The sequence below is a fragment of the Engystomops pustulosus genome, chromosome 1, assembly GCF_040894005.1.
Source record: "Engystomops pustulosus chromosome 1, aEngPut4.maternal, whole genome shotgun sequence".
Lineage (NCBI taxonomy): Eukaryota > Metazoa > Chordata > Amphibia > Anura > Leptodactylidae > Engystomops > Engystomops pustulosus.
The window spans coordinates 134,580,443-134,606,325 of NC_092411.1; the positions used below are offsets into that span (position 1 = coordinate 134,580,443).

At 37.6% G+C, this 25,883-nt stretch overlaps 1 protein-coding gene across 4 annotated transcripts in view; it reads left to right on the plus strand.

Moving 5' to 3' along the window:
• BNC2 (basonuclin zinc finger protein 2) overlaps positions 1-25,883 on the plus strand; it is a 407,165-nt gene that overhangs the window by 259,604 nt on the left and 121,678 nt on the right. Inside the window, exon 1 of one of the 4 annotated variants that reach the window (XM_072154134.1) lies at positions 6,180-6,217. The exons of 2 other annotated variants lie outside the window; for them this stretch is intronic. Coding sequence is in view for 1 of the 2 variants with exons in the window: in XM_072154115.1 (XP_072010216.1) it covers positions 6,567-6,569 (3 nt within the window). In the remaining variant the exon portion in view is untranslated. Of the gene's footprint in view, positions 1-6,179; positions 6,218-6,468; positions 6,570-25,883 lie in introns of those variants that run through there. One more of the 4 variants, XM_072154115.1, reaches the window with a different exon arrangement.

Genomic DNA, 25,883 nt, shown 5'->3' on the forward strand with positions numbered 1-25,883 from the left:
ACACAACAGAAAGGCTCAAGGGAAATTACAAATATCTCCAACGACTGTGGCCAAACTGAAGATATCGAGGGTTAAAGCCAAATCACTTCTTGTATGTTTTCACTGGGACTTTGTTAAGGCACCCAATGTAAATTTCAGTGACAGCAGCTCTTGCTGAGTCAACCATTTCTCTGTCACCTTTGACGGATGGTTCCCAATGCAATCAGCCACACCACCTCAGCAAGTCTTGATATTCAGGAGCCGCTGAGTGAAATGGGGAAACTATGACTTAACCATGAATGTGACAACATGCACAGATAATTTTAGGTAAAAAGGGTACCCACTTGATCATTCATTAGTTGCCCCTACCCCAGTAAACTCCACCCAGGCGCTCTCTCCTTGTGTATTTATTTGTTGATAAATTTAAGGAGTCAGAGAGCTGACACAGATGGATAATCTGAGTGTATAGGGTGAGGAGTTATAAATTAACACATTATCCGCTCCTAATGTGAAATACTTGAAGATGCATTTTCCTGGTCCCTTGACATCCACCCCAGTGAGGACTAGCATTGTACTTTTTTTTTTTTCGAGTGGCATTGATTTGTTAAAGCGCTGAATTAGCATGTCAGGCCAGCTGCCTGTTCCAGGGCTGTATTATAGAGAACTGTCTTTTTTCCCCACTAGTTTTACGTCCTGCTGCCTTGGCCACACACACAGCACTGCATCTTGCTTAGACTAGCTTTTTACCATCATGCATTATTTGTCTTTTACACTTTTTCTGAAGCACAGGTAATATTAAGAATGGAAGTAGTTTTGTGATATTTCAAGTTTATATTTTATAATCTATTTTTGATGCAGCAGCCAGATTTATCCTTAAGTCCAGACACTACACAAATCCCTCCAGTCTGTGCCAGTCATTGCATGGGTTGCTTGTCTCCTTCCAAGTACAGTTTTAAACTAGTCACTTTTATCCACAAACTCTGCACAGTGCTGTACGTACCTTTCCTCCCTTATCCCAATCTATCCCACCCCTCAATCTGCCAGTGATCTAAAATTATCGACGAACCTCCCACTCAAGTTTAAATTGAACCTCCCACACACGTCATCAGGACTTCTACCAATCTGCACCAAGTCCTACACTGGACTATCAGACTAATACCCAACTACCAAAGCTTCTTCCATCCTATGTAATCATGCTAGTCCTTGATACCAATCTAGAGACTTCTCTGCAGTCCTATTCATCTAGAACTCTGCATATAAGATGGCGACTAATCATTGGTTCATGCAACAGCATAATTTATTTCTCAATTATTTTATCTAATTAGTCTAATATTTTATGAAGAATGGGAAGACCTTTTTTTAACAAATTTTTACTTTGAAAAAAAAAAAACAACAATACAAAATACATTCTATTCATACATAAGCAAACATTAACTTTCCAGCGGTTTCACAATAGAACTATGAGAAATGTACCATTTAAAACCCATTCCAACCCCCCTACTCACCCTCCCTTGGTGGCTGGCGTTTAATATGAGACTCAGAGAGCAAGTCCTACTGGACAGCCAACAAACAAAGTTGCATATCAAAATAAAAAGAGAGAGGAAAAAAAAAGAAAAGAAGCATTATATATTCTACCGGTAGAAACTACAGAAGGAGTTCGATCTATTCAACCATATATCCCTTGTCGTATCTCTTTTTACGCCATTTTCAAATTCCTCGTGTTTCTCTGCTAAGAATAGAATATCCACTCTTTCTTCCCAAGCCTTGACTTTGGGTGCCTCCATATCCTAACAATGGCACAAAATTACCAATCTTGGCAGAAAAAGGCCTTTTAATATACACGGGATACACCGAGTCAATGACACCTATTTTTGTGCCCAAGATGCAGACCTGTAGACTAAAGGTCAATTAAAACTGTCTGTAACCTATGAAGGACATCTGTCTGGTAACAATGCAATTTTGTACACCTCGAGAGCATGTGTACAAGGTCAGCATCTTTCAGGCTGCACCTTGGGCACTTTTCTTAATTTTTTTCCCCCAAAATAATTTAACCGTTTTTGCGTCATATGGACCCTGTGCACAATAAAAGTCTGGAAGACAACATGGGACATGTTTTTTATATTATTCCTGGTCATGTGTGTTGCGTCCACCCATTCTTCCGCAGTTAAATCTGTTATATCTTTCTGCCATTTCTTATAACATTTTATTGCAGGGGGGTGACCTTTATATAAGCTATGGCTACTCCTGTCTAACCTCTTCCTCTTCATAGATTGTAAGCTCTTGCGAGCAAGGCCCTAGCTCCTATTGTTTCATATGACTATGTTATTATTCTATAATGTCTTTTCAAAATATACAATTTTTCTTATAACTTTCTGAATATTCTGAATACTTATGCAGGAATTGACAAGCATGGTCAAAGGGGTGTGCCTCCACAAAGACTAACGCTATCAAGGAAAAGTGGACAATGTCCCATTAAGTTATGACACACCTCTAACCGTTAACACCCAGATGTCAATATTTTTGTTCAAGTAATGCCTTCAGTTGATGGCGGTACTGCCTTGTACTTTCATAAATACCAAACAATACCACAAAGTTCCTACTTACAATGGCCACACCAGAATGGTGCCCACATAACAGTGACATATCATGGACACATAACACAAACATCCTAATATCGAAGTCAGTGTTTTCTTAAAAGTGAATTACAGCAGAAGTACCACATAGTGCCTAAATAGTAATACTACAATGCTCAATAATACCATCTAACAGTTATAAGATAAAATCTCTGTAAAAAGTACATAAATCACAATGTCTAAAAAAATTATTTTGTAATGATGCCTGGGGTCACTAGCCTCAGCCTAAGTCTTTGGGTTAAGTGCTTTGTATTACCATGTAGGTTACATATCCACAAGCCCAACTTTCTTTAATACTCTATTTTTATATCAGTTGATCTTGGCTGAAACAATTTCAAGCAACTATTTTAGTCAATAATCAGTAATGTAGAAGAAATATTGTAGGTGTGGTCTTGTGCTTTTGGGCATGGGGGACAATGAGGAAGAGCTGAACTCGATTATCATTGTTGTCAATGGTATTATCATTGTATGATGAGAGATACTGGCAACCACTTCCTCGTGATGGAGGTGATAGGCAACATAGTCTAATTATCAGCTGAAGATTTTTGGTCTGACAACTACCATATGTCTACAACACTCATCGTGCCCACTTGTCTTGAAGCTGTGTTGTACAGTTTGCGCAGTTCCTAACATTTCACAGCTAAAATCCTCTTAAAATGCTAATTAACTTTGTTATTACTTTGTTTTTTCTTGTACTGGATATTTGCTTCTCTATTTATAACTAAAGCCAAACTCGATGCAATATGGAAAAAAATTACCTGATATTAGTGATCAAAAGGCCAAGTAATCTCTGTTCATCGGGAATGTGCGAGACATATCAATTTTTTAATGTTCAGGTGTAGTTTTTAACCTATTTTATTTGGATGTTTGGTATGTTAGAAGAGGGTACAGTAAACTATAATGTAGGGTAATGGCCATAAAAGTATCTTATGAAATGGCCAAGAAGGGGGTGTAGATGAATGCCTGGGGTTTGAAGGTTATGTGCCCTTAGTTGTGCTGCAAGGGAAAGAGGGCACAATTGGATTTGCTTAACAAATTTAGCAAAAAGTTAAGAAGAGGGAAGCACAAATGATAGCATCCATTTTTACTGCCTTATAAAGACACATTTCTGGAATTTGCTGTTTTATAATAAATATTGGTGTTTTAAATAAGTCACGTATACAGTATGAATATTTTGAAGATACCGTAGACTGTAATATGACTGGTTGACTGATCAGCTGTTAGCCGATATACATCCAGATTCTGGGACTCAGAATGGCCTTAGAGGAAAAGATAGACAATAGAGTTTTGTTCATAGGGTTCTACTGGGAGGTAAAAGTGGCTTTCACATGGTCACATGGATGTGTCAGTAGCTGACATTTACTTGATATAAATGTTAGAGCTAGCTAACATTGTTAGGAACTGTAGATAATCTAATATGTACAAATTTATGATGAGCCATAGACATTGCATCCAATCATAACTGTCAATTATCTTGTAAGTATGGGAATCTTTAGTGACTTAGTATCACTTCCTCTATGTGCATTTATTGAATATTTGGGTATTCAGATGGAGCAGAACTTGGTAAAATTACTACTTCAACTACAAACCAGAGTCATTGATTCACAAGCAGGTGGATTTCCGCAAAAAACATGAATTTTTAGGCTACAAACATTTCATATCACTATAGTAGGTCAAAGTGCTAGATAAAAGGAATGTGAAAATATGTGCCTTGTAGAGCAGGAGGAGTTTTTTGCAGGGATTTTGTAAAAGTTTGTGACTTTTTCATACAATCACATCTGTACAGGCAGTCCCCGGGTTACATACAAGATAGGGTCTGTAGGTTTGTTCTTAAGTTGAGTTTGTATGTAAGTCGGAACTGTATATTTTATCATTGTAATCCGAGCCAGAACTTTTTTGGTCTCTGTGACAACTGGATTTTAAAAATGTTGGGTTGTCATAAGAATCAATATTAACACTAAAGCTTCATTACAGACAGCTGTGATAACTGTTTCAGCTGATTATTGTAGCCTAGGACTAAAGTACAATAAATTACCAATATCCAGAGGTCCGTTTGTAACTAGGGGTCGTATGTAAGTCGAGTGTTCTTAAGTAGGGGGCCGCCTGTATTTTAAAGATATACTAGGAAACCCTGAAAAATGTTGCAGTGAGCTTTGTAAATATTTTACATCTATGCAAAAACACCAAAAAAGGTGCACATATAAGTGGAAAAAAAGAAAAACTAAGATAAGTGACAACCAGTGGCCCACATTTAATCAAAACAGTACACTATGTGCATTTTGCCTGTGTAATGTGCAGAGGGCGCCAGATTCTGGATTTCTGGCGCAAGTTTTTCATGAATCTGGAGCTCCCTGCACTGCTCCTACAGAGTGCACTGCTCCTACCTTTAACATGGGGTTTGCAACAATTCTGTTGGACTTTGCATGATAAATATGGCGCAAGGTCCGACTGAGCACAGGAACGCTCCCTTCAGTGCAGTATAGTGCAGCTGCGACACAAATGTTTCTCGGACCCTTCTTAAATACAGGTGCCAGCAGTTTCCACTGAAAAGAATGTGCAAAGACCACCACAAAACTTGCACACAATGAAACATTGAAAAAGTTGCAATGTTGGTGCAAATCACTGTAAGAAGTTGTAACTTTGGAACAAATAAACTCCAGTCCTAAGCAGGTAGAGGGAAAAGTTTAGAAAGAGATGCAGAAGAGTTTGTGACTTTTGTGTGACTTTAAAAAAAAAAAAAATCTCCAAAAATCCCCAAACTCAGCTGCTTGATATATAAACCTCTCTAAAACCTGTCTAAAACCTGGACAAAATCAATAAAAACATGCACAAAAGTGACTCCTGAATAAAGATTGATGACCCCCCATTTTTTTATTTCTGTGATCATCCAGCATAAGTGTTGTATCTGGTTCTCCCATCTAACTATTAACCCCCGTATAATTATACACTTAATCAATGCAAATAACTTTTACTCCAATTTACAGCAGATTAGGGCCAACAAAAGAGGTGTTGTTGTGAGTCAGGATGTGTTTGTTCAGCTCCATGGCCTTACTGAACCATGTGTAAGGAAGGTCTCATGCAGGGTTAAGACTCCCCATCAGCTGAGAAGAAAATGACTGATTCTTCTTTTCTCTGAGCCTGCCCTGAGGATTGCTGCAGCTGAGAGCCCGCTATGAAGTGACACAGGCAGTCACAAGCCTGTCACACTGCTAGGGCAGGTCAGAGGTTGAGCCAAAGATCACAAATGTTTCTGGACAAAGGTTTCACTTTGGAATAGTTTGTTTCTTCTGTAAAGCCATGTTTTCCATATGCTCCAGCTCAGCGTGGCAGGAACTCTATGTGGGAGATGATGTATGAAGCAAACATTCCTTTCAGGTTAAATTAGGGATATGCTATTGTGCTATGATTCCAAGTCACATGAATCTTTTATTGCCACTAGTAGATGGGAGGTGAGGAGTGTGTATGAGGGGCTCATGATGGAGGAGGGGTGAGCACATTGAGGGAATGAAGGGAGGGCTTAGGGCAGAGAGGAGGGAGGGAGAGATGACTGAGACACTCAGGAACTATGAGAGGAACACTTCCCTTGGAAAAAATGACCATCCAACGTGAGTCTGATCCGCTGTGACAGTCACTTACAAGCATTTTTTTTCTTTTTCCTTTTTTTTTTCGTTCCTTTAAAGTTTGACTGTTTTCTCGCAAGCCCAGACAATATAACAGCTGAAGAAAATATGACAGGACACACGCAAAAGAGGTTGGGAGATACAGGGAAAGGAATGCACCAGAGCGGAGAAAGCTGAGTTTGCCTCCTTGTTTAAACTGCCAGAGATTTTTTTGGTGTCCCTCTCCCTCCTCCTTAATATATTTATTATTATTTTTTTTTTTTTGCTCTGTGCACGAAGGCCAGAAGTGAGATCTGTTAACTGTTCCACACTGACTGAGAGGCCAGAACAGCTCATGGTACTGTATGTTACCACTAATACTCCCTTCATACCTTCTTGCATATTCTATTAATTTTATGGGAGGGGAGGGCTATGGCATGAAAGGGGAAGGCACTGGCTGGTCTCTTTACGATTTCCTTAACCATCTTTCTACTTCATTGGCATCGCTGCTCTTGTTGTGGCGTGAAGGGTTAACCACACCATTTCCAGATGTTCTGACAGCTTTGAAGAATTTTATAAGCACGCTAATGGAAATGCTATGGTACCCTGGCCAGGGGCTTGGCAGGGAAGGTGTTAAACTTTCTGAGGCAGATGTTGTTTGCAGAATTAAAATCCAGTAAATCTAATGCCTGTGAACTCTAGGTCTGCTAGTGGGTCTTCAACTTAACCCTTTGCTTTTTGGGGGCTCTGTGAGATAGAAGACATAACGTGTAAAGCACACAATGAACTGCAATTGCAGTGAAAGATGAGCGAATGAGAAAAATGATCCGAGTTAGGAAACTGCAATTTCTTTGTTTCACAATAGGGAAAAATATTCAGTCTTCAATCTTTTTGGAAAATCTTAAGTTAAAGTTAAGCATTGTATTCATTAATGTTAACAATCACCTTTTTTAAATTATTAAAAAAAATTCATACGGAATTGCTTAAATAGTATTTGCTCAATCTATCAATGCAATTGGAATTGCTCTCTCTTCAAGGGGAAGTCGGCCAATTGTATAACAAGGAAGCAGTTGGATCGTGTATCCCCAGCGTATTCTCCATCCACCGTTCAATAGACGTTGCCTACTGATTTATTCCCAGGGCAATGGTTGAGAATAGTACCTGGTAGATCAATATGAGGAGCATACTGCTTGAAATAAGAGCAGAATATGTTAAGAATATGTTGTAAGATTATGAACTGAATTTTATAAGGTAATTTCTTTTTATGTAATTCCTTAATGTATTTGAGTAGTGGTACAAATGCATGTATGGCCCATTGAATAAAGAGAATGAAGAGGGAAGTTTTATGTGTAGGGTAATACCTATATCTCCTGGAAGAAGTTGGCGCAAAGTAAATGACACAAAGTAGTGGACTTAGCTCTCCCTGTAGTAGGTTTTATGTACTGTAATATTATATTACTCCTTGATACAATTCTTAAAGAAGGAAGAGGATAGAAGTGTGCCCAGGTGAATTCATCATCCCCTCAGCAGCCAAAAGGTTTTATTAAATCTTTATTTTGGTGACAAAGTTGTTAAACACAAAATCATTTATTCTTTCTTTCTCAAATTTTTTTCCTTTTCTCTTTTTTTCTTCTCCTTTTTTGGTTCTCTTTCTCCCCTCTTAGTGTGTTTTGTACTGTCTCTCTCTTTATTAAAAGTTCAGTATCTACGACAATGATACATCTGTACAGGTAACAAAACAATACTATAGTAGGTAATAGATATGGGAAGATACATACATATGATATAATATTTAACTATGTTATTTGTTAGGAGCAGATAATTGATCAAATAGATAACTGTAAAATCTGTAGTCTTATCTATTACTGGATGGAGTAGAGTGATCCTACTTTTCTTGATACCTAACAAAAAGTCTTAAAAATCCACAGAAACAGTGACAGTAGTCTGCAGTATATATCATAGCAATCAGATAAACTTATATAACATTGTAGCAACATATATATTACTTTTAGGAATGATCTTTTAGCTGAAGGTGTGGATCTCTATTAGGCTGAATTCACACGACCCTTGGAGGACGTATATACGGGCGCCCTATATATGCCCCCCATAGGCTGACAATGGCCGCATGGCAGGGTATGGTGCGGCGCCTACCGTTCCATACCCGGGAAAAGATAGGGCATGTCCTATCTTCCTCTGTATTATGGTGCCGTGCTCCATATATCTCTATGGAGAAGAGTGGGGACTCTTCTCTCCCATGCGCCAACGTGTGCCCACACATGTGTGAATCTAGCCTTAATGTGTGAGGCAGTATTCAGTGGATATTGTAACCGTAGGGTAATTGCATGAATAACAACTCACTAATACGTTGCTTTGTTTATAAAGATACAATTATGAAAGTGTAATCTCGCCATGGTTATAATCCCCTACCTTAATGTAGGGTTATTTAAATGGTATGTACAGAGGTTGAAAATCATGGCTGCTTTCTACCATGGGTAGTGTGTGGTATTGGAACTCATTTCTATTAAACTCTATATAACTATAATACCGGGTAAAATCATGCTCAGGTGTGGCTCTGTTTTTGGAAAAAAGCAACCATGTTTTTCAATCTCCGGACAACCCCTTCAAGAAGGAAGTTCCAACACACAGTAATGCAAGGAATACTCTTACGTGTATCGTACAGTGAATATACATTGGGATCTAGCTGTTTTTTGTCCATTTCTCTGCTGAGCATGAAGCCTGTGCTCCATGGTACCTTTCTCTCCCCCCACTATGGAGGGGCTGGCAGTGACTCTTCATAGAATTAAGTAGATTGCTGTCAGTGAAATGATGACTAATTTATTTATAACTATAAAAAGAAGATGGTTTTGTCGGATGAATATAACAGTCTGATTAGTGCCCTGTTTATGACGGTTTGCTTTTCCCCACAGTTATATTGACAGGGTTTATGGAAGCTGTAAACTGAATGAGCTATCAGCTCAAGCTGCAAAATGGTGATTTATGGCTAGTTCTAGCAGCGTACAATCCGGAGACATTCATTAGCATCATCACAGATTTTCAGAGGACAAACCGGTTTTATCTTTTTAACTGGTGGATTGGGCAAAGAAGGGGGGATTTAATTGAGTCAATGTAATTTAACATCCCAGGATCACTTGTATAACAGCCATCTCTAGTGATAGTGCACTTAACCCATGTTCAAGCTGCTTTGTGGTTTTTACTGCAAACCAATGGAACTACTCTACTTTAGGACTGAAAAGCCAGGCTTCAAGTAAGTTAAAGGAGTTTTGGGAAAAAATACAATTTTATCACATCCTTAGGATGCCCATTAGTGTGGACTATGGTGCCACAATATGCAAAAAAGAAACCACTGCTTCTAGAGAAAGCTATAACCTCATTAGATCAACCCCCAACAATCACACATTAATATCAACCAGATAATCTCTTTACCGCAATCTCTTATATCCTTTACATGCCAGATGTGGGTAGCTGTTTTTCTACTAACAATGGGGTTAGTAATAATGACACAATTACAATCATTCAGCAAAATAATACAGATAATTAATATATTCTGTCACCTTGTCAAATGATGCTGCGGCTTTAAGGATGCTGTGAAGTTCAATAATAAGACAATAGCATCACTTGTTTCTGCTGAATTTACACAAAACAAGTAGTAAATAGCATTTTCTCCTACTGCTTTGATTCCTCTGAGATTTATAGCTTTGCTCTGAACCTTCAAGTCTCTTAAGGGGACACTTTAAAGACACAATTTCTTCATATTTTGCAGTTTTGAAGATTTCCTTATCTTTTTACTTTTATCACACTAATATTATCCCAGTGATAAAGCTTTTATTATCAATAGATTGTGTGTATGAATCCCAGACGTCAGCAGAGCAGATTTCTGCTTGAGAGTGACATATTATGCTGAAGCTACAAAGTGGACAGTAGTATGGACTGGGTTTCTGTAACATTGCCACATTCTCTACTATGAAGCAGAAAAATGCTAAAGTGGTATTACACACTGTTAAACTGATAAACTGTCTTTGCAGGTCATCCTGTACTTATCTGAAGGATAACTGGTGTTCAATAGTACAGGGTGGGTCATTTATATGGATACACCTAAATGAAATATGAATGGTTGGTGATATCAGCTTAAGATATCAAGAAGTGTTGACCATGGCAGCCATTTTGAAGTCAGGCATTTTGGATCCAACTTTATTTCCAGTAGGAAGAGAGTCATGTAATACATCAAACTTATTTCACAATTTACAAGAAAAACTATGGCATGCTTAGTTTTAATATAACTTTATTATTTCATGAGTGTTTTACAAGTTTATGACCACTTCTAAAATGTGTTAAAAGTGTTGCCCATTGTGTTGGATTATCAATGCAACCCTCTTCTCCTACTCTTGGCACACTGATAGCAACACTGAAGAAGAAATGCTACCAGAGGATTCAAGTATCCGTTATTTCAGATGCTGCATCTGTATCTTCACAGCATAGACAATTGCCTTTGGATGACCCCAAAGGTCCAAGCATTCCTACCTGTACAGTTCCCTGGAAAGTGGATTGGTCGTTGTGGGTCAGATTAATGACCACCAAGGTCTCCCGTTCTTATCCACTTAGACATTTATCATTGTGGTAATCTGAAGGCAATTGTCTATGATGTGAAGATACAAGATGTGCAGCATCTGAAACAACAGATACTGGAAGCTTGTGCTAGCATTTCTACTGCAGTGCTGCATTGGCAAGAGTGAGAGAAAAGTGTTTCATTGACAATTCAACACAATGGGCAGCACTTTATACACATTTTATAGAAGGTCATAAACCAGTAAATAACTCATGAAAGAACAAAGTTCCATTAAAACTAAGCATTGCTTTTATTTTGAAATTCTCAATAAGTTTGATGTATTACATGACCCTCTTCCAATTGAAAAGAAAAGTTGGATTCAAAATGGCTGCCATGGCATGGTTTCCCATCCTGGAAAACTTATTTGCATAGTATCCTAAGGTTCAAATCCTGGACAACCCTTTTAGATTTCTGTATAGCAGTTTCCTAATTATCTTGGTCCATCAGATTCTAGTCAACAACATTCCATTTGCTGAAGAGACTTAAAAATTACATTTCTTGTCTCACTGTAATGTGTACCCACATTGTACATATCTGCATTCATCCAACATCGCAGATTTAGGTCTGGTGTTTGGGCTCAACCCCTCGCCGGTAACACCCTGGACCCGTGGTAACTGCCTAAATGTCATTGGCAGAAATGTCAGTCCCTAATGACCTCACAGGAGCGATGATCCTAAGGAAGATGGCAACGTTGCAAGCTGATCATAACTGATCTTTCAGAATTGGGTCCGTTTCTCCCTGCACAAAAAAAAGTGGAGGCTACAGCAAACTTAAGTTTAGTAGAAAATTGCAAAAACTTTGACCCTTACATTGGTGGAACCTTAAATTATCACCAGCTGCTGCTCACCTTTTTTAGTGAATTTGCGGGTCTAAGGGTAATTGCCTATTTTTCTTCCCCTGGCATCCAGTGCTGATTAATAATAGGTGAAAGGCTGTATTAACAGGAGTGAATGAATGAGAGAACATTTGTTTTATCATTATAACTTCCTTCCAGGAGCCCCAAATAGGGAGAATTGTGTGGCCTGGAACAGGAGCTCCAATTGTTCCACTGATAATCCAACCCTGTCAATATCTTCTCACTCTTATTGCACACTTTAAAATTGTGACACTTCTTGGGCTGCTTGGGTCTGAAGGAGGAGACCCGTCCCCTGTCTGAGAAACTGTGAGTTAGCAACCACAGATCTGTGTATTTTATAACACATTCTCCAAGAACTTTATGTATTAACAACCTTTTTTATTGTTGGTGGCTAGAAAAGAGGCAGTGTATTTGTTGCTTTGCAATAATAATTCCTTTATTTATATAGAGCACACAGATTATGCAGTGCTACACAGAGCTTGCCATATAGGTCTTTGTAGATTTCATACCAAACTGGGATTTTTCAGACATCAAATCATATCTGCATCTTGGACAAAGTTTAAGGAGGGGGTGGGGCAACAAAAATACATTTTTTTAAGAAATAAATGAAATAGGATACTGTATTTCATGAAAAACCTGTGTTTTAGAAGACTAGAAGGAGTAATATTCTAATTTACAGGACAATTTAAGAAACATTGGTTTGGACCAAGTAGATTTGGACGCAAAATGAATCTTCTGCAAAAATCAGACCGAACTCCTTTGAATCAAATCTTTAATTCTCTCCTGACAGCATAGTTACCCACAATGCAATATTGATGGCTCTTCATTATTTGTTTTTTTCCCCTAAAGATAGATCCCACCAATCATATGGCGATGCATACCCTAGCAATATGCCATAACATTATAGAGATGGGATACTCCACAAATTTGTATTTTGTTCTGCTATGCACACTATCTATTCTTTCATATGACTATTCAGTTCATGCAGGTTATTAGCTCCCTGGCAGATTTTTAAGTATTACTAGCCAACAAATATCATAAGAAAAATTATGTATCCAGCTTTATGTACTTTATAAGGTAGTGACTTTAACATTTCACTGTTCATAGGGACACTTTTTGTGATCACTGTGCTGGAATGTGTGACATCAACCTTTGAGTGTATGTCTGAGTATGCTGAAATGAGTGCAAGGAAGAGTGGGGAGGGGTGCCGCTCTTTGAAGACAAAAAAATAGAATCTATCGGAGTCAGAAATGATGACTTTTAAAGGAAATTTTCTGAGTATACTCCACTGCAATCTATGAGTATTGTGATTTGTGTAATGTATTACAGCAACAGGATATATGGGTATGAATTCATGCTTATAGCCTCTAAAGCACCAGAATTCACCATGTCTACCGAAAGAGAATAATATATCCAATAAAATGGTAAACTCAGTATCGAGGCCAAAAGTATCACTAGTATCTGATAGAAAACTAAGCTACAGAAGTGATGAGTGTGGGTATGATTATACTGTGGCCAATCTTCTTTATAGGATGGAGTGTGGCACAAAGCCAGACAGATCTTCTATTGTCGAGGAACTGGCCAACAATATAATGTGTATGTCTACTCATTTGCTGTTTCTTAACTCATCTGGGATAACACAGATTACAGTCTTTTTATATCATTTTTATAATAAATCAAAAACTTTTAGTACATTGAATCTTGTGTTTAGGTTACCTGTGGGTTATCGAAATATATGATTGTCAAATCTAACTGTATTATAATGTACAAGGTAAACAGACAGGAAAGAAAAGAAAGGGATTTAATTGTAGTGTACGTCCTAAGGCTTGCCTAAGAATAAATGCTGTGAGAGGGGAAAAAGAACAGCAAGAAGGAATGTACTCTAGAAACTTTTGTAGCTGTATGTTAAATTATTAAAATTATAACTATATTTTTACAGATATATAGGAATATGGAACTATGGGCCTTATTTATCAACTGTTCTATTTGCTCATGGCAACCAATCAGAGTTTGGATTATATTTTATAAACTACCTTGGGAATGTGTAAGATGAACGGTGATAGGTTGCCACGAGCAGTTTTGCTCTAAGGCTATTACACCCCCAAATCTTACTTCAACTGAAAACATGTCAATTGATAATAATCCTCATCTGTGAGGCATAATATACATATTGATTTTTTTTCTACCAATGTTGTTAAAAAGCCTCTTGACAGACATCTGCCAGATCTTATATCTTACTAGAAATCTAATACACATTCGTATTAACTATTTTCTTTCATCCTTATAACTTCCCTTCTAGCTCTACTAAGGTAACTTTGGTTAAATTGGGACAAATGAAAGATTTCCTCTTTGTGCACATTCAGAGTGTTTTACTAGGGTGTCTCTGTACCGGTCAGTCACATCAGAAAATTTGTAATGGTGGTTTTCACACAAATGCCTGAGAAAAGCTACAGAGAAGCAGCTCGGAGCTGACCTTTGGCTGCTGTTCTGTTGCTTACTCATGCTCTCTTTATAAAGAGGACTTTCCTTTTTTACCTAACATAACAGAAGTTTCCTGTTTGTTACATTTTTTGCTCACAATAAAACAAAGGGTTACTAAAGGTTCTGAGTGACAGTTATCTCCATAGGAAGTGATCACTACCTTATTGGACACTTTCTCTTTTCTTTGTACTTTCGGATAATGCAAATCTCTAAATGTTTATCTTTTTAGCTATGGTATTTCAATAGTAAAATGCCCCAAATTTTAATAAATTTTAGTAACAATCAAGTAAAATAAGAACTGATGTTCACGGTCACATATTAATGTCAATTACAGCTATTAGGGGGTGCAAAATATGTGGATAAAACTTCTGATGAATGGTACATATTTAGCCAACAGTGTGCCATAGACAGGGAATTTGACTATATAACCATTCTCTAAATCAACTATCATATAACCTAGACCACCCTTGGGAGAGCCAAGATCACCAGATCCTTAGATCACCAGAAATGTTACTGCCCTATACCACCAGGGACGATTACATTTGCCTCTTTACTGCTCTGGACCACCAGGGATCACACCGCTAACCCTTTCTTTAAAATAGAACACCAACACCATTATTACAAGTAACTTGTCATTGCCTCGGACCAGTTCATTGTCCGGGTACTTTGCTTTGAAGGCGGATGTCCCGGATTTTTTTTTTTATGGACCCAGGAAGGTATGAAAATAACAAACAGTGTACACCCCTTTCTGGTGCTCAGGGGCACCCATGTTTATATGCAGAGTATCAACAGTGACGCGGAATGGACCGTGACGTCACCATTGAGAATCTGTATACAAACATGGGTAAGTGGTAAGTATACATAGGCTCTTTGTGGTTTTCCTACACTGGGGCCCATAGGAAAAGTTTATTAATCTCAGACAACTCTTTAATTAAGTTAATGCTCTGCTGCATTACTGTCTTGCAGTCCACATCAGAGCCATCCATCTGAGGTATATGCACTAAATAATTTCCCCATACAAAAACATGATGTGGTCACATCCATAGTGAGAAAAGTGTCCAGGTCCCTAATTAGCATTGAATAAACAATAAATAAATTCCCAATAAATGATGTCAAATGACTGTAGTACTATGCTGAACAATTACATAAAGCATCAGCCGGTCACTGGTGGGGCACATAGTAAAGCCCTCTGATCGTCTGATTGTAGTCATGGTCTTCATTGTGGGCAAAACATGAATGCTTTTGCCTAGGAGGCAAAGAAGTGTTTTATTTTATGAAACAAATATAATCTTTGAGTTATTTGTTAATATGCCAGTCCCCTGCTGGATTATTTTACTGTATGTCAGATCTGTGAAAGTGAATCCAGGATTGATGAAGCTATGTAAAGTACATGGAATATTCTATTTATATACAAGTGAATAATATTCTGGTAGATACAATTATTTTTATCTTGATTGTGTGGGTTGCTGGTAGCTAGGAAGCCATTATGGCATTGAATGCTGTTCTAGGTTAGAAGTTCACGTTAAGCTCTGTGCAGGTTTCCACCTTCCCTCCTCCCTGCAATAGTTATACCGTCGCTTATGGCAGGAAGAAGAAGGACCTATAATTTTAAGAGACCAGAAGCTGCTGGAAAAGGCCACACACACTAATGGGTACTTTGCCAAAAAAGGCATTTAAAATGGAATGGCGTTAAGAGAATGGAAGGAACCGTTACATTTGTGGCCTATAACTAAGTGTTAAAGACTGTTAAAGACGTTGTCACTCCCAGACCTTGTTTCTGTTAAGTTGGATGGAAAACTCTCTCCTTTCTTTCTCCCCTCCCTGTCTTCTTGGAACAGCAGAGGAACGACCTTGCTCTTAAGCACAGATGCTGCTTACTGGATGGAGGTCTCCATAGACTAGTAGCAATGTGTTCAGGGCCACTTTGTCTTTTACTTTTTGTTCATAAACTGCATAAAGATGTCTTCCATACTATTATGGTCTCACAATTAAGGGACATTTTATGGTCAGCCACCACCATTCTCACAAGAAGTCCTTCCCTGTATTCAGCCACTGATTATCTTATTATTTCAGTCCATTCTTATTTTAGTATATAGGTAGAAATTACAAGGCTGGCTATAGAAAAATCTTTAAATTTAGAGAAGGGAATTACATTTTAACTATTTGAATTCTTTACTCTTTAGGTGTAAAGTGTGTATCTATTTATCTTAGGACTTACATTATTTTATGTTTAATTTACTTGATTTTTTCATGTATGACATTATTCTTACTGAATTTCAGGTACCATGAAAAATGTATGTGACTAAATACCCCATATAAATAAGGTGCAATTGGCTGCTGTTTTTGAATAAACCATTTTATGTCCTCTTAAGTCCATAAGGTTACTTATATCAATATTGGCATGGATAACATCTCCCTATTTTCCTATTCATGAGTGTTTCAGTCCATGGGAAAGGGAAAACCGTTTAAAGAAAATCTACCACATGGCTGCAGTACTGTACAGCAAGCACAATCACAATCACATGCTGGTGTGTGTCCCCTGAAACAGGACCCGTTTTCTGATGCCCTCATTTTGGGGAAAATTGTCTTTTGAAACTATGCAAATGTCACTTATGGGTTCCTGTCTACACCTCCATCCTCTGATAATTATGCACACCTATGTACAGAATTACTGCCGCTTTCTCCCTCCCTATCCAGAGAGGCAGTGACATCATAATTAGCAGGCGACGGAGCTAGAAACAACTTCTGTGACGTAGACAGCAGCCCCTGAGGCTCATTTAAATTTTGTTAAAAGATGATTTTCTCCAAAACTAGGCCTTTAAAGATAAAGGAAGAACAGATCCTGTTTCTGGGCATATATACCAGCATGTAAGTGTGCTTGATGTACAAACTGCATCTATGTGGCAGATTTACTTTAAGTCCTAAAAAGGTACTTTCCACCATCCCTGGCTCTTTGCATCCTTTAATAAGCATTGTTGTAGTGATTGTAGATTTCTAGCTCTCCGCAGTCAAATTGGTTGTGTTAGGATATCTGCTCCAGCCCAGGACCACCTCTATGAGAAACCCTAGTTTTATAAGGCCTTCTACTGTCAGATGATCTTGGGCCAAAGTGGACAGCCTGGCCGCTTTCATCTGACAATAAGGATCTAAAAGATATCACATGGATTGCTCGAAAACTGTGGGGGCTAGAGAATAAGTACACCTATATCAGAGGAGTGGCATCTATTAAAGAACACAAAGTATTGAGGTGGTCAATTGTCCTTTTTGAGATTAGACCACAGACATTGCCAGAACTGCATAAATAATTGCTGTGGCAAGTGCGATGTATACTGTTATGAAACAGGATGTTCACCATTTATCTTATTCTACAGATGCAGCACTAAAAGAGTCTTATCTCATTTACTTATCACAGAAAAGGGGGTCATTCTCTATATTCACTCACATTACAGACTGAATTATCATGGCTAGTTAACAGATTAAGCCAGTCATGTTAACCAGTGCTACATCTGTATGTCTTATGGATATACTTTGTCTAGGCAATTGAGGACAAAAACTGTTAAACGCATTTTATAGTAATAATGCTGTGTAGTGTAGGTGGCAAAGTTGCTTTAGATATGACACAATGGGTTTGCGTGTGACCGCGCAGTGTATGTAATAGTTTATGAAGATAGGTTAAAGAGAGAGCAGAGAGAGGGGTGTGGAGTTGTGGGTGTAGCAGTCATTGTACCGGAGCAGTGCTGGTGTGTGTGACACATGGTTTTTGTCTTTTCATCTTCCTCACAAGCCAGAAAGTTTCCTGCCGCTTCTCTTCCCAACTCTTGACAAATGATTGCCAGATGTTGAGATCTTTTCAGACCTCTCTCCCTCTCCCTTCAGCGAAACTGCAGCGAGGGGATATTCGATTCTCCCTCGCCCATTTCATCTCCTTTCCACATCTGCCAGGGACACACAGGCAACACTTTCCCTACATGAGAGTTTAAAGTTTATTCTGCTCTCCTTTCCTTCTCTCTCTCTCTCCTTCACATTATTTTTACTAGTTAATTCCTGGCTGCAGTTCCAAATCGGCAGAATGAGACCCTTCTGATTCGGTTCAGTGGTTTGAAGAATATGGGCTGTTTATTTTGGTTCTCCACATCTTCTAGGTGTCGTATGCTATAGAGACTTTCTGGCTTCAGAACAAGATTACATTACCAGGTTTCTAACATCTTTTAACCTTTTTAAAAACATAGGACCTCATGTATCAAAACTTTGTGACACAAACACCAGCCTTGTTACCCCTAGCAGCTGCTTTTTCTTGAGCAGTTTAATAAATAAAATCGGATTCCTGGTTGCTATGAGCAACAACAACAGCATGTTGACTTTTATTGAGTTGAAACATTTGCCTGCAGGTTATACCATTCCAGTGCATCTTGTGAAGCTTGAACAAATGAGATCTCCATGTTTACTCATATTCTGAAATAGTGGTACAATAGGTTATCCAAACACTCCGCTCTAGCAAGCCCTGCCCTCCTTGTTCCTCTCTATGCCTTTCAATGGATAGAAAGCTACTGAAGATATACCTTCTGTCTTATCTGACAGACCAGGTGAGCAGTGATATATCAGGTGACTTCACATTATTTTAACTGCCATCTGTGAGTGCTGTGTGCTGAACCTCCACCGTATTCCCCTACACTTCATTTTTATGCCTTCTGTTTTGGAGAGCCAACAGAAATAAATCTATCAATCACAAGTAGAAGGAAGGGGTGAAAGGCTGAAGCTGCATCACAAAGGAAAATATAGTGGCTGATCTATAACTTGACTATAAAGGACTAGTAGCAAGTGCAGTGAAACTGCAAAACCTGCAGATCTGGGATCCATCCCACATCTGTCCATGGCCTGTTTTCTGTAAGACTTGTACTTTCCATTTAAGCAAAGACTGCAATAATAGATAAGACCATAAGAAGTGTCACCTTTCTCAAAAAAGTACAAAATATTTTGTGTAATACTGGGCTACACTTTTAATCATACCAATATGATACAGCCATTGTGCAGCTGTAGCACATTTACATTGCAGCCAAAAAAACTGCAGCATCATGAAAGCTCATAGAGGCTTAGAGGGCATATTTATCAGGACCTCTGCGCCTCGTCAGTGGCGGGGTGTTACTGTCCCCGCGCTGGCACATTCGCTGCTATCGGCGACTTTGCACATGTGAAAAGTCACCGGCTGTGTCTATTTCCACACCAGGCCCTGCCTAGCTTAGAATAAATGCTGTGCAGCAGGCTGCTTGATACATCCAGAGGCGGAAGCCTCTTGATGTATCCCCCTGCAAATATGCGGGAGCGCCGGCACAAGCGCCGGAGTATGATAAATGTCCTCCTTTGAGTGAGTATCCTAGCCTCATTGATGTCATGTGTAGGACAAATAACTGAAGTGTGTTGTCTTTGTCTGTCACATTGCCATTAAGTAGGGCAAATGAGAAAACCACTACAGGCAGTGGTACCTAACTACTTACCTGATTTAGTGAAATGTAGAGCATGATAACATAGTTTACTACGAAGTTGATCTATTTGTCCATCCATCCAACCACCCATCCATTTCTTTGTAAAAAGTACACATCTATTATGTGAACATGTAACGACATGCAGCTTAGAAGCTGATAATTGTTAACAGAATTACAAGTTTTTACAATTTGCACGCCATAAAATATAATTGTACACAAGGGTGTATTTGGATAGAATGATTTCCAAATGCATTTATTTAGTTCATGCCACTGAATATTGTTGCCTATTTATCTATTTCTATCTATCATCTATCTGCTGCATCTATCAGTAAAATTAGCAGACAGCACTAATAAAAACAATTTGAAAAAGCAGGTGATGACTTTATTTCGTGTGTTACAACATTTTCTTGTCCAAAACTTCTTTCTCTTGCGAAACATAAAATAAAGACATCATCTGTTTTTTTCAATTGGACCCTGGAGTGCTGTCTGCTAATTTTACCAAAATCTAAGAGAGGCCTTGGTGGGGACCTGCTTTACATTTCACCCCTACTTATTGGCTATTACTCATTGTGCTGCCTTGAATTTTCTAAATACTATCTATCTGTCTGTCTGGTTGAAAAGTTAGAGTCCATATAAACATTTTACAGAGCAACAGTTGCTTTCTCTTTAAATATCATACATGTTAAGCTAGTTTCACACTTATCTATGTTTGCCTGGCCCTATACATAGCGAAGCACAGCGCCTGGTTCTAAACACATGGAAAGGTATGGCGCAGATTGTACCGCCACCACACTGTACTGCCGCCATTGCCGTCTATGGGGACATATAAATTTGTGTCCGCATATACATCCCTCAGGGCGGCCATGTGAGTGAGGGCTTAAAGTTGCTTTACTGGTGTAAAGTTAAGATTTATTGGGTTGATAACTATTGGTATATTTTTGGGGTTTAGAGTTATTAGTTTTAAAGCTATTGCTTTTATATCTATTGGTAGAAGTAAAATGAGTTAGATTGTTTTAGAATACATTATTTTGGAGTACAACTTTCAAAATTATTTGGTATACATTTTTCAACTTAACAATATAATTCTCAAACAGTAAGATAAGTAAAGTAAGACATCACACAATTTTGAATGTGTATTTTATGTGTTGGCTCATCAGACATTTTATTCAATGCCACTCTGGTACAGCCATTCTAATGCACATTATGGACTTCAAATTGCCTGCTTTGCCTACTTTGTAATGTCCTTTGTATTTTCTCTTGCCTTCCTGCTTGCTCGCCATGGAAACTAAAGGAGGCAGAGTGGGGGCTATACACAAGGTGTCATCCGGCACAGCTCACCTCGGGTATGTCCTTCAGAGGACAACTTGTCACAAGCCGTCAAAAAAGACAGTGGCTTTGTGGTCTCCGAACATCTGGCAGTACTGCACAGGAAGCTGAGGGGGTGTCATTAATTGTGATGAAATAATTTAAACCATCAGGAATAAATGAGGCTGTTAAACTAAGTTCAGATTCCATTTTCTGCGCACACATGTGTCTAGCAGCCAGCCCGGAGTATTAAAAGAAAAAAAATGAGCGAGCGTATAACTGGAAACATAGTAATCTAAGCAAGTTATGGTTTCCAGAGTTCCATGTAACAATGCAAGGAGTCTCTGATACAGTAAAGTTGTCTTTTGATACAAAGTAGGCTGCTTATTATTACTTTCTCTATAAATGATGTTGCTCCAGCACAATCTCAATCTCTTTCTGGCTATGTAAAAAGATTACAGCATTCTGCTTACTGAATGACATCATACAGGATCGCTATGTTATGTAGCACTGTACCAGGTAAAAAGAAGTGATTTACAGATAACAAATGCTAAGCTTTGCAGATTTACAGAAGTACTCACTAAACTGAGCTGGATACGGTATATGTGTACAAATAAAAAGGATTTGTACATTTCTAATAACAATTTCATATTCTCCCACTCTAAAATATGCATGAATGTTTAATATATTAAATACAGTCATCTAAAAACAGATATTTTCTTCTAGGGAGATAAGAAATTCACAAAACTGTCCATGATATTTTTTAAACTGATCTTTTCTCCTGTGAAGAAGCAATTTCTTTGCATTCAGGGGCGTAACTACAGTGGTAGCAGCCATAGCAGCCGCTATGGGGCCTGCAGTGTCAGGGGGCTCCGTCATACTATCTGACACACTAAAAAGTGGAGGATGTGCACCATTATATACATATTATGCTGCACACTGTACAGCATAACATATATATAACATATATGTGATGTACATATGCTCTATATGTATAAATGTGTGACTGTAACTTGTATGTGTGAGTATACAAATATGTTTATTTTTTTATTAAGTGAGAAGGGGGGCCCCATGCAAAAGGCTGCTATCTCCTAGTTACGCCACAGTTTGCATTCATGACATTGAATTGGAAACATGTAAGACAAATATATATATATATATATATATATATATATATATATATATATATATAGTAGCAATGGGTTTAATTTATATTGACTTTGGATCTAAATGCAATGGGTGCTGCAATTATACCAGAATGTAATTAAATATATCTATTGTATGAGCAGAGTATCAGCGTAGCCACCAGCAGTGGAGGAGCCATTGTCCCAAAGGAAGGAACAGCTAAGCCACTGAAAAGAGTGAAAGGCTTTAGGAGGAATCACCGATTGCTGTAATTGTGTCTGTATTTTAACAATCTCTCACAGCTAGGACAACCGGATTATGCTGTAGGCTCTAGACTTTGTTATTCAGGAGGGCATGTGTGTTTGTTTGTGGTGGAGGTTAGAATTCTTCTGTTTCTAGGCTGAAATATATCTTATTATTATTATGGTAAGGAATGAATATATAAAATGAAGCATTCAAATGTTTTATTTATTTTATGTATTTATTCACTAATAATATCTGCTAAATAACACCATCAGATATATTAATATCTTAATTTATTTGTTTGATCATCCACATGCAAGTCCTTAATAACTCAGATTTTCATGGAATATATAATTATCAATGTGAGGGGAGTGGCTTGTTGAAAGGGTGTGTGGCCTAAGTTGCACCAGAGTTTTTACAGCAAGCTTTCTTGTAGATGGAAACTCAGATTAGATCGACAGGATAAGTAAATGTGCCCGATAATGTTAATCTTATTTTGTGAATAGACTTTTGTGGCAGTGATCTGACCATTATCCTTGTTTGAACAAAAAAAAATCTGAAAAGAAAAGTAAAAAAAATCATGATGTATAAGAAGAAGGGTCTTGTAGTTTAATATTACCTTGAGACTGGATCAAAAGAAAAATATTTATGTTTGGTTTATCACATTGGCAGTTTTTCATATAATTTATTTTACCTGAAGCCAAGAATAGAAAAAATATAGAAAAACAACAAATACTTCTCCCCCTTTTTTGTAACACTTTTGTTACTTTTTAGTTTTTGGCTTAAAAATTGTAAAAAATGCATCCCTAAATCTTAGTTCTATCACTTTATCTTGGAAACAAGAGGGAGCAGCACAGCAATGGTCATCTCTCTTCTTTACCGGCGTCGTAACATTATAGCAGCAGGACCTTATTTCCATTGAATAGGCCCACATGTTTATTGTTATAGAAAATTAGATTTACTAGTGCAGTAAAGAAGTCAATTTATATGGTGCTCATAAAATATTTGCATTATTAGTATTTTTTTCCAATCCTGGCAACAATGAAATCACAGCACCAGAGTCCTGTGGGAATTCTTTTTTTCTTGCGTTGCTTGGACACTTCTTTTCTGTTTAAAAAGTTAATTGAAACCTTTGTTCTGGTGCATTTTGGGAGTGGAAATATGTGATATTGTAGGGATTAAGGAACATATGGACATTATGTGCAGCCCACAAATCTGAACACTTCAAAAGAGGTATGTTCTTCTCACTGGTAGAAAGGTTTGTCAGCTGGTCATTTGTACATTAGAGTGTGCTAAATACTTGCTTTTTCTTGTAGCGACACATTTCTTTGGTTTACTACCATCAGATGTTTGAATGTTGAGGATTTTGTTCATTTTTACAGTGAAGTCAATTAGGGAAAAATTGTTACAATCCATTTCAGGAAAATGATAATATAGCACAAGTGGGGAGATCTATCTTATTTGTTGCCTAATATGTTAAATTTAAAAAATCACACTCTTTTTGAGTTTTTTTTGCATAAAAATGTGCAAAAGCTCACTTTGTCTCGGTTGGCAAACGTGGCTGAAAGAAATAGGATAACAAACTTTGCTACTTACACCAGCCAAACATGTTGGAATAAAAAGCACAGGTCTAATTTTTCACAAAGAAAAGACACCAATGACAAATAAGACTAAGAAAGAAGCCAAAAGGAAACTAGACTGACAGGAAAACAAGAAAAGGTAAATCTCCCCCAAGCTATAGTACATACTATGTGAAATAACTAAGAATAATCAATAAGGTAATAAAGGTAGAATTGTAACAATTTTAGTTAATTTACATTAAGGGATAAAATAAAATTACAATTTTGCATTATATGTTTTAATTTACAGTTAAACCACAGGAATCCATAGTCTAAGTGTTTAATTTAGTAGAAGAAAGGTAGCAATTATATGAATTATCTTCAACAAAGATCCCAGCTATAAACTTCAAAAGAAAAATAATCTAGGGTTCATTTGTTAACACAATTTTGGTTAAGTCATTTTTTGTCGGGCTTTTATTTTTTTCCAACTATTTTACATGGCTCTTTAACATGTTCAAGAGAGTCAGACAAGCAAGTTAATGGAAAAACATTCTAAATATGTTATTTCCTCTCCGCCTACAGCTAGGGGTGGTACAATGTTTGGTTGTGCAGTATAGAAAGGGACCTTTGTGAAATCCAGTTTATAGAACTTCCAGAGTGGTATCAAAAGTGTGATGTGATTGTTAACAAATAAAAGCACCCAGTCCTTTGCCCATGAAGAGGAAAGCATTGTGACCATAGCCCAAATGTGCTCATTTCAGGTTTTAAAAATATACATCTCTGCCAACACCTGACTTTGCTTACTGCTGAATATGGCCAGAATGTTGTACACAAATGATAGGTATGCCAAGTGTATTCACTTTTAACTAATCTAGAATTTAGTGAGTTGATTTTATGAAAAATGCATAATAGATTTAAAAATATTGCTACCATATATGGTAACAATTATTAGAAATGCAATATTATGCATTGTATAAATGCTATATAAAATATAAATTATTTAAATGCCAAGTAGACTGTGTATAGGTTAACAGGATGTAAGTGTGACAAGTTACCAGCAAGTTTTTGCCTATAGCCACTTTAACGTATGGACTGAATAAAATAAAGACTCTGATTGGTCAGTACAGGGATCGGTCAATCGGTCAATTCGGCCATTCACATGGAGTGTTTCGGAAGCATCAGGGTGCATACATTTTTAAATGTTACAATGCGTTTGGTTACTCTGGAAGAATTTTTCTTCATACCTGTAAGTGTAAGTAGCTGTGAAAATGTTTACGTAAATGTTTTTACGCAACCAAAATGCCACGTGTGAATGCAGCCTAAGTTCAAATGTGAGACAATCTATCCAACAGCCAAAGCTTTTAAGAAACTAGATGGCAATAACACAAACAAATCTACAACACAATGGCTGAAAAAGAATCCAGGTTGTCATGACCCAGTTTCATGCGGTATAAGGCCCTTATAATGTACGACAACCTTCATCAAACTTTGTGGAAGTCATTTAACACTGTTTCTAGACATTTTTCTAACTTGTAATCTTAATTTTTAGCAACTTTTTATTTAGTCCCAGGCTGTGAATTTGTCTTTCTGTTCTCTGCTGGTGGGTGATTTATGCAAAGATTGTAGAAAAGTTACTGACCATTAGCGAGAGAAATGTGTAAATGAAAGGTCACTCATCTAAATGAACTGAATCGACATTGTCCATCTTTTCAGAGACAACTTTTTTTTAACGTCCTGACACCCAATATGTAAAACCATATAATTTAGTGGCTGTACTTTCTTTTTCTCCTGTCCTTAGGTTAAGGCACTTTGGCTACAAAGTGATCGGCTTTCAGTAAAGAATGAATATGGAAAGGGTTTAGCAGTGTTATATCACATATCCTTTTACAATTGTTTTCCCTGTGAGCCCACAGACCAGTTAACACCATTATATCCACAGTAGGCTTTTAGATTGTGAAAAAAGTATGGTATTAGAATATCATTAGAAATGAGAGAGCAG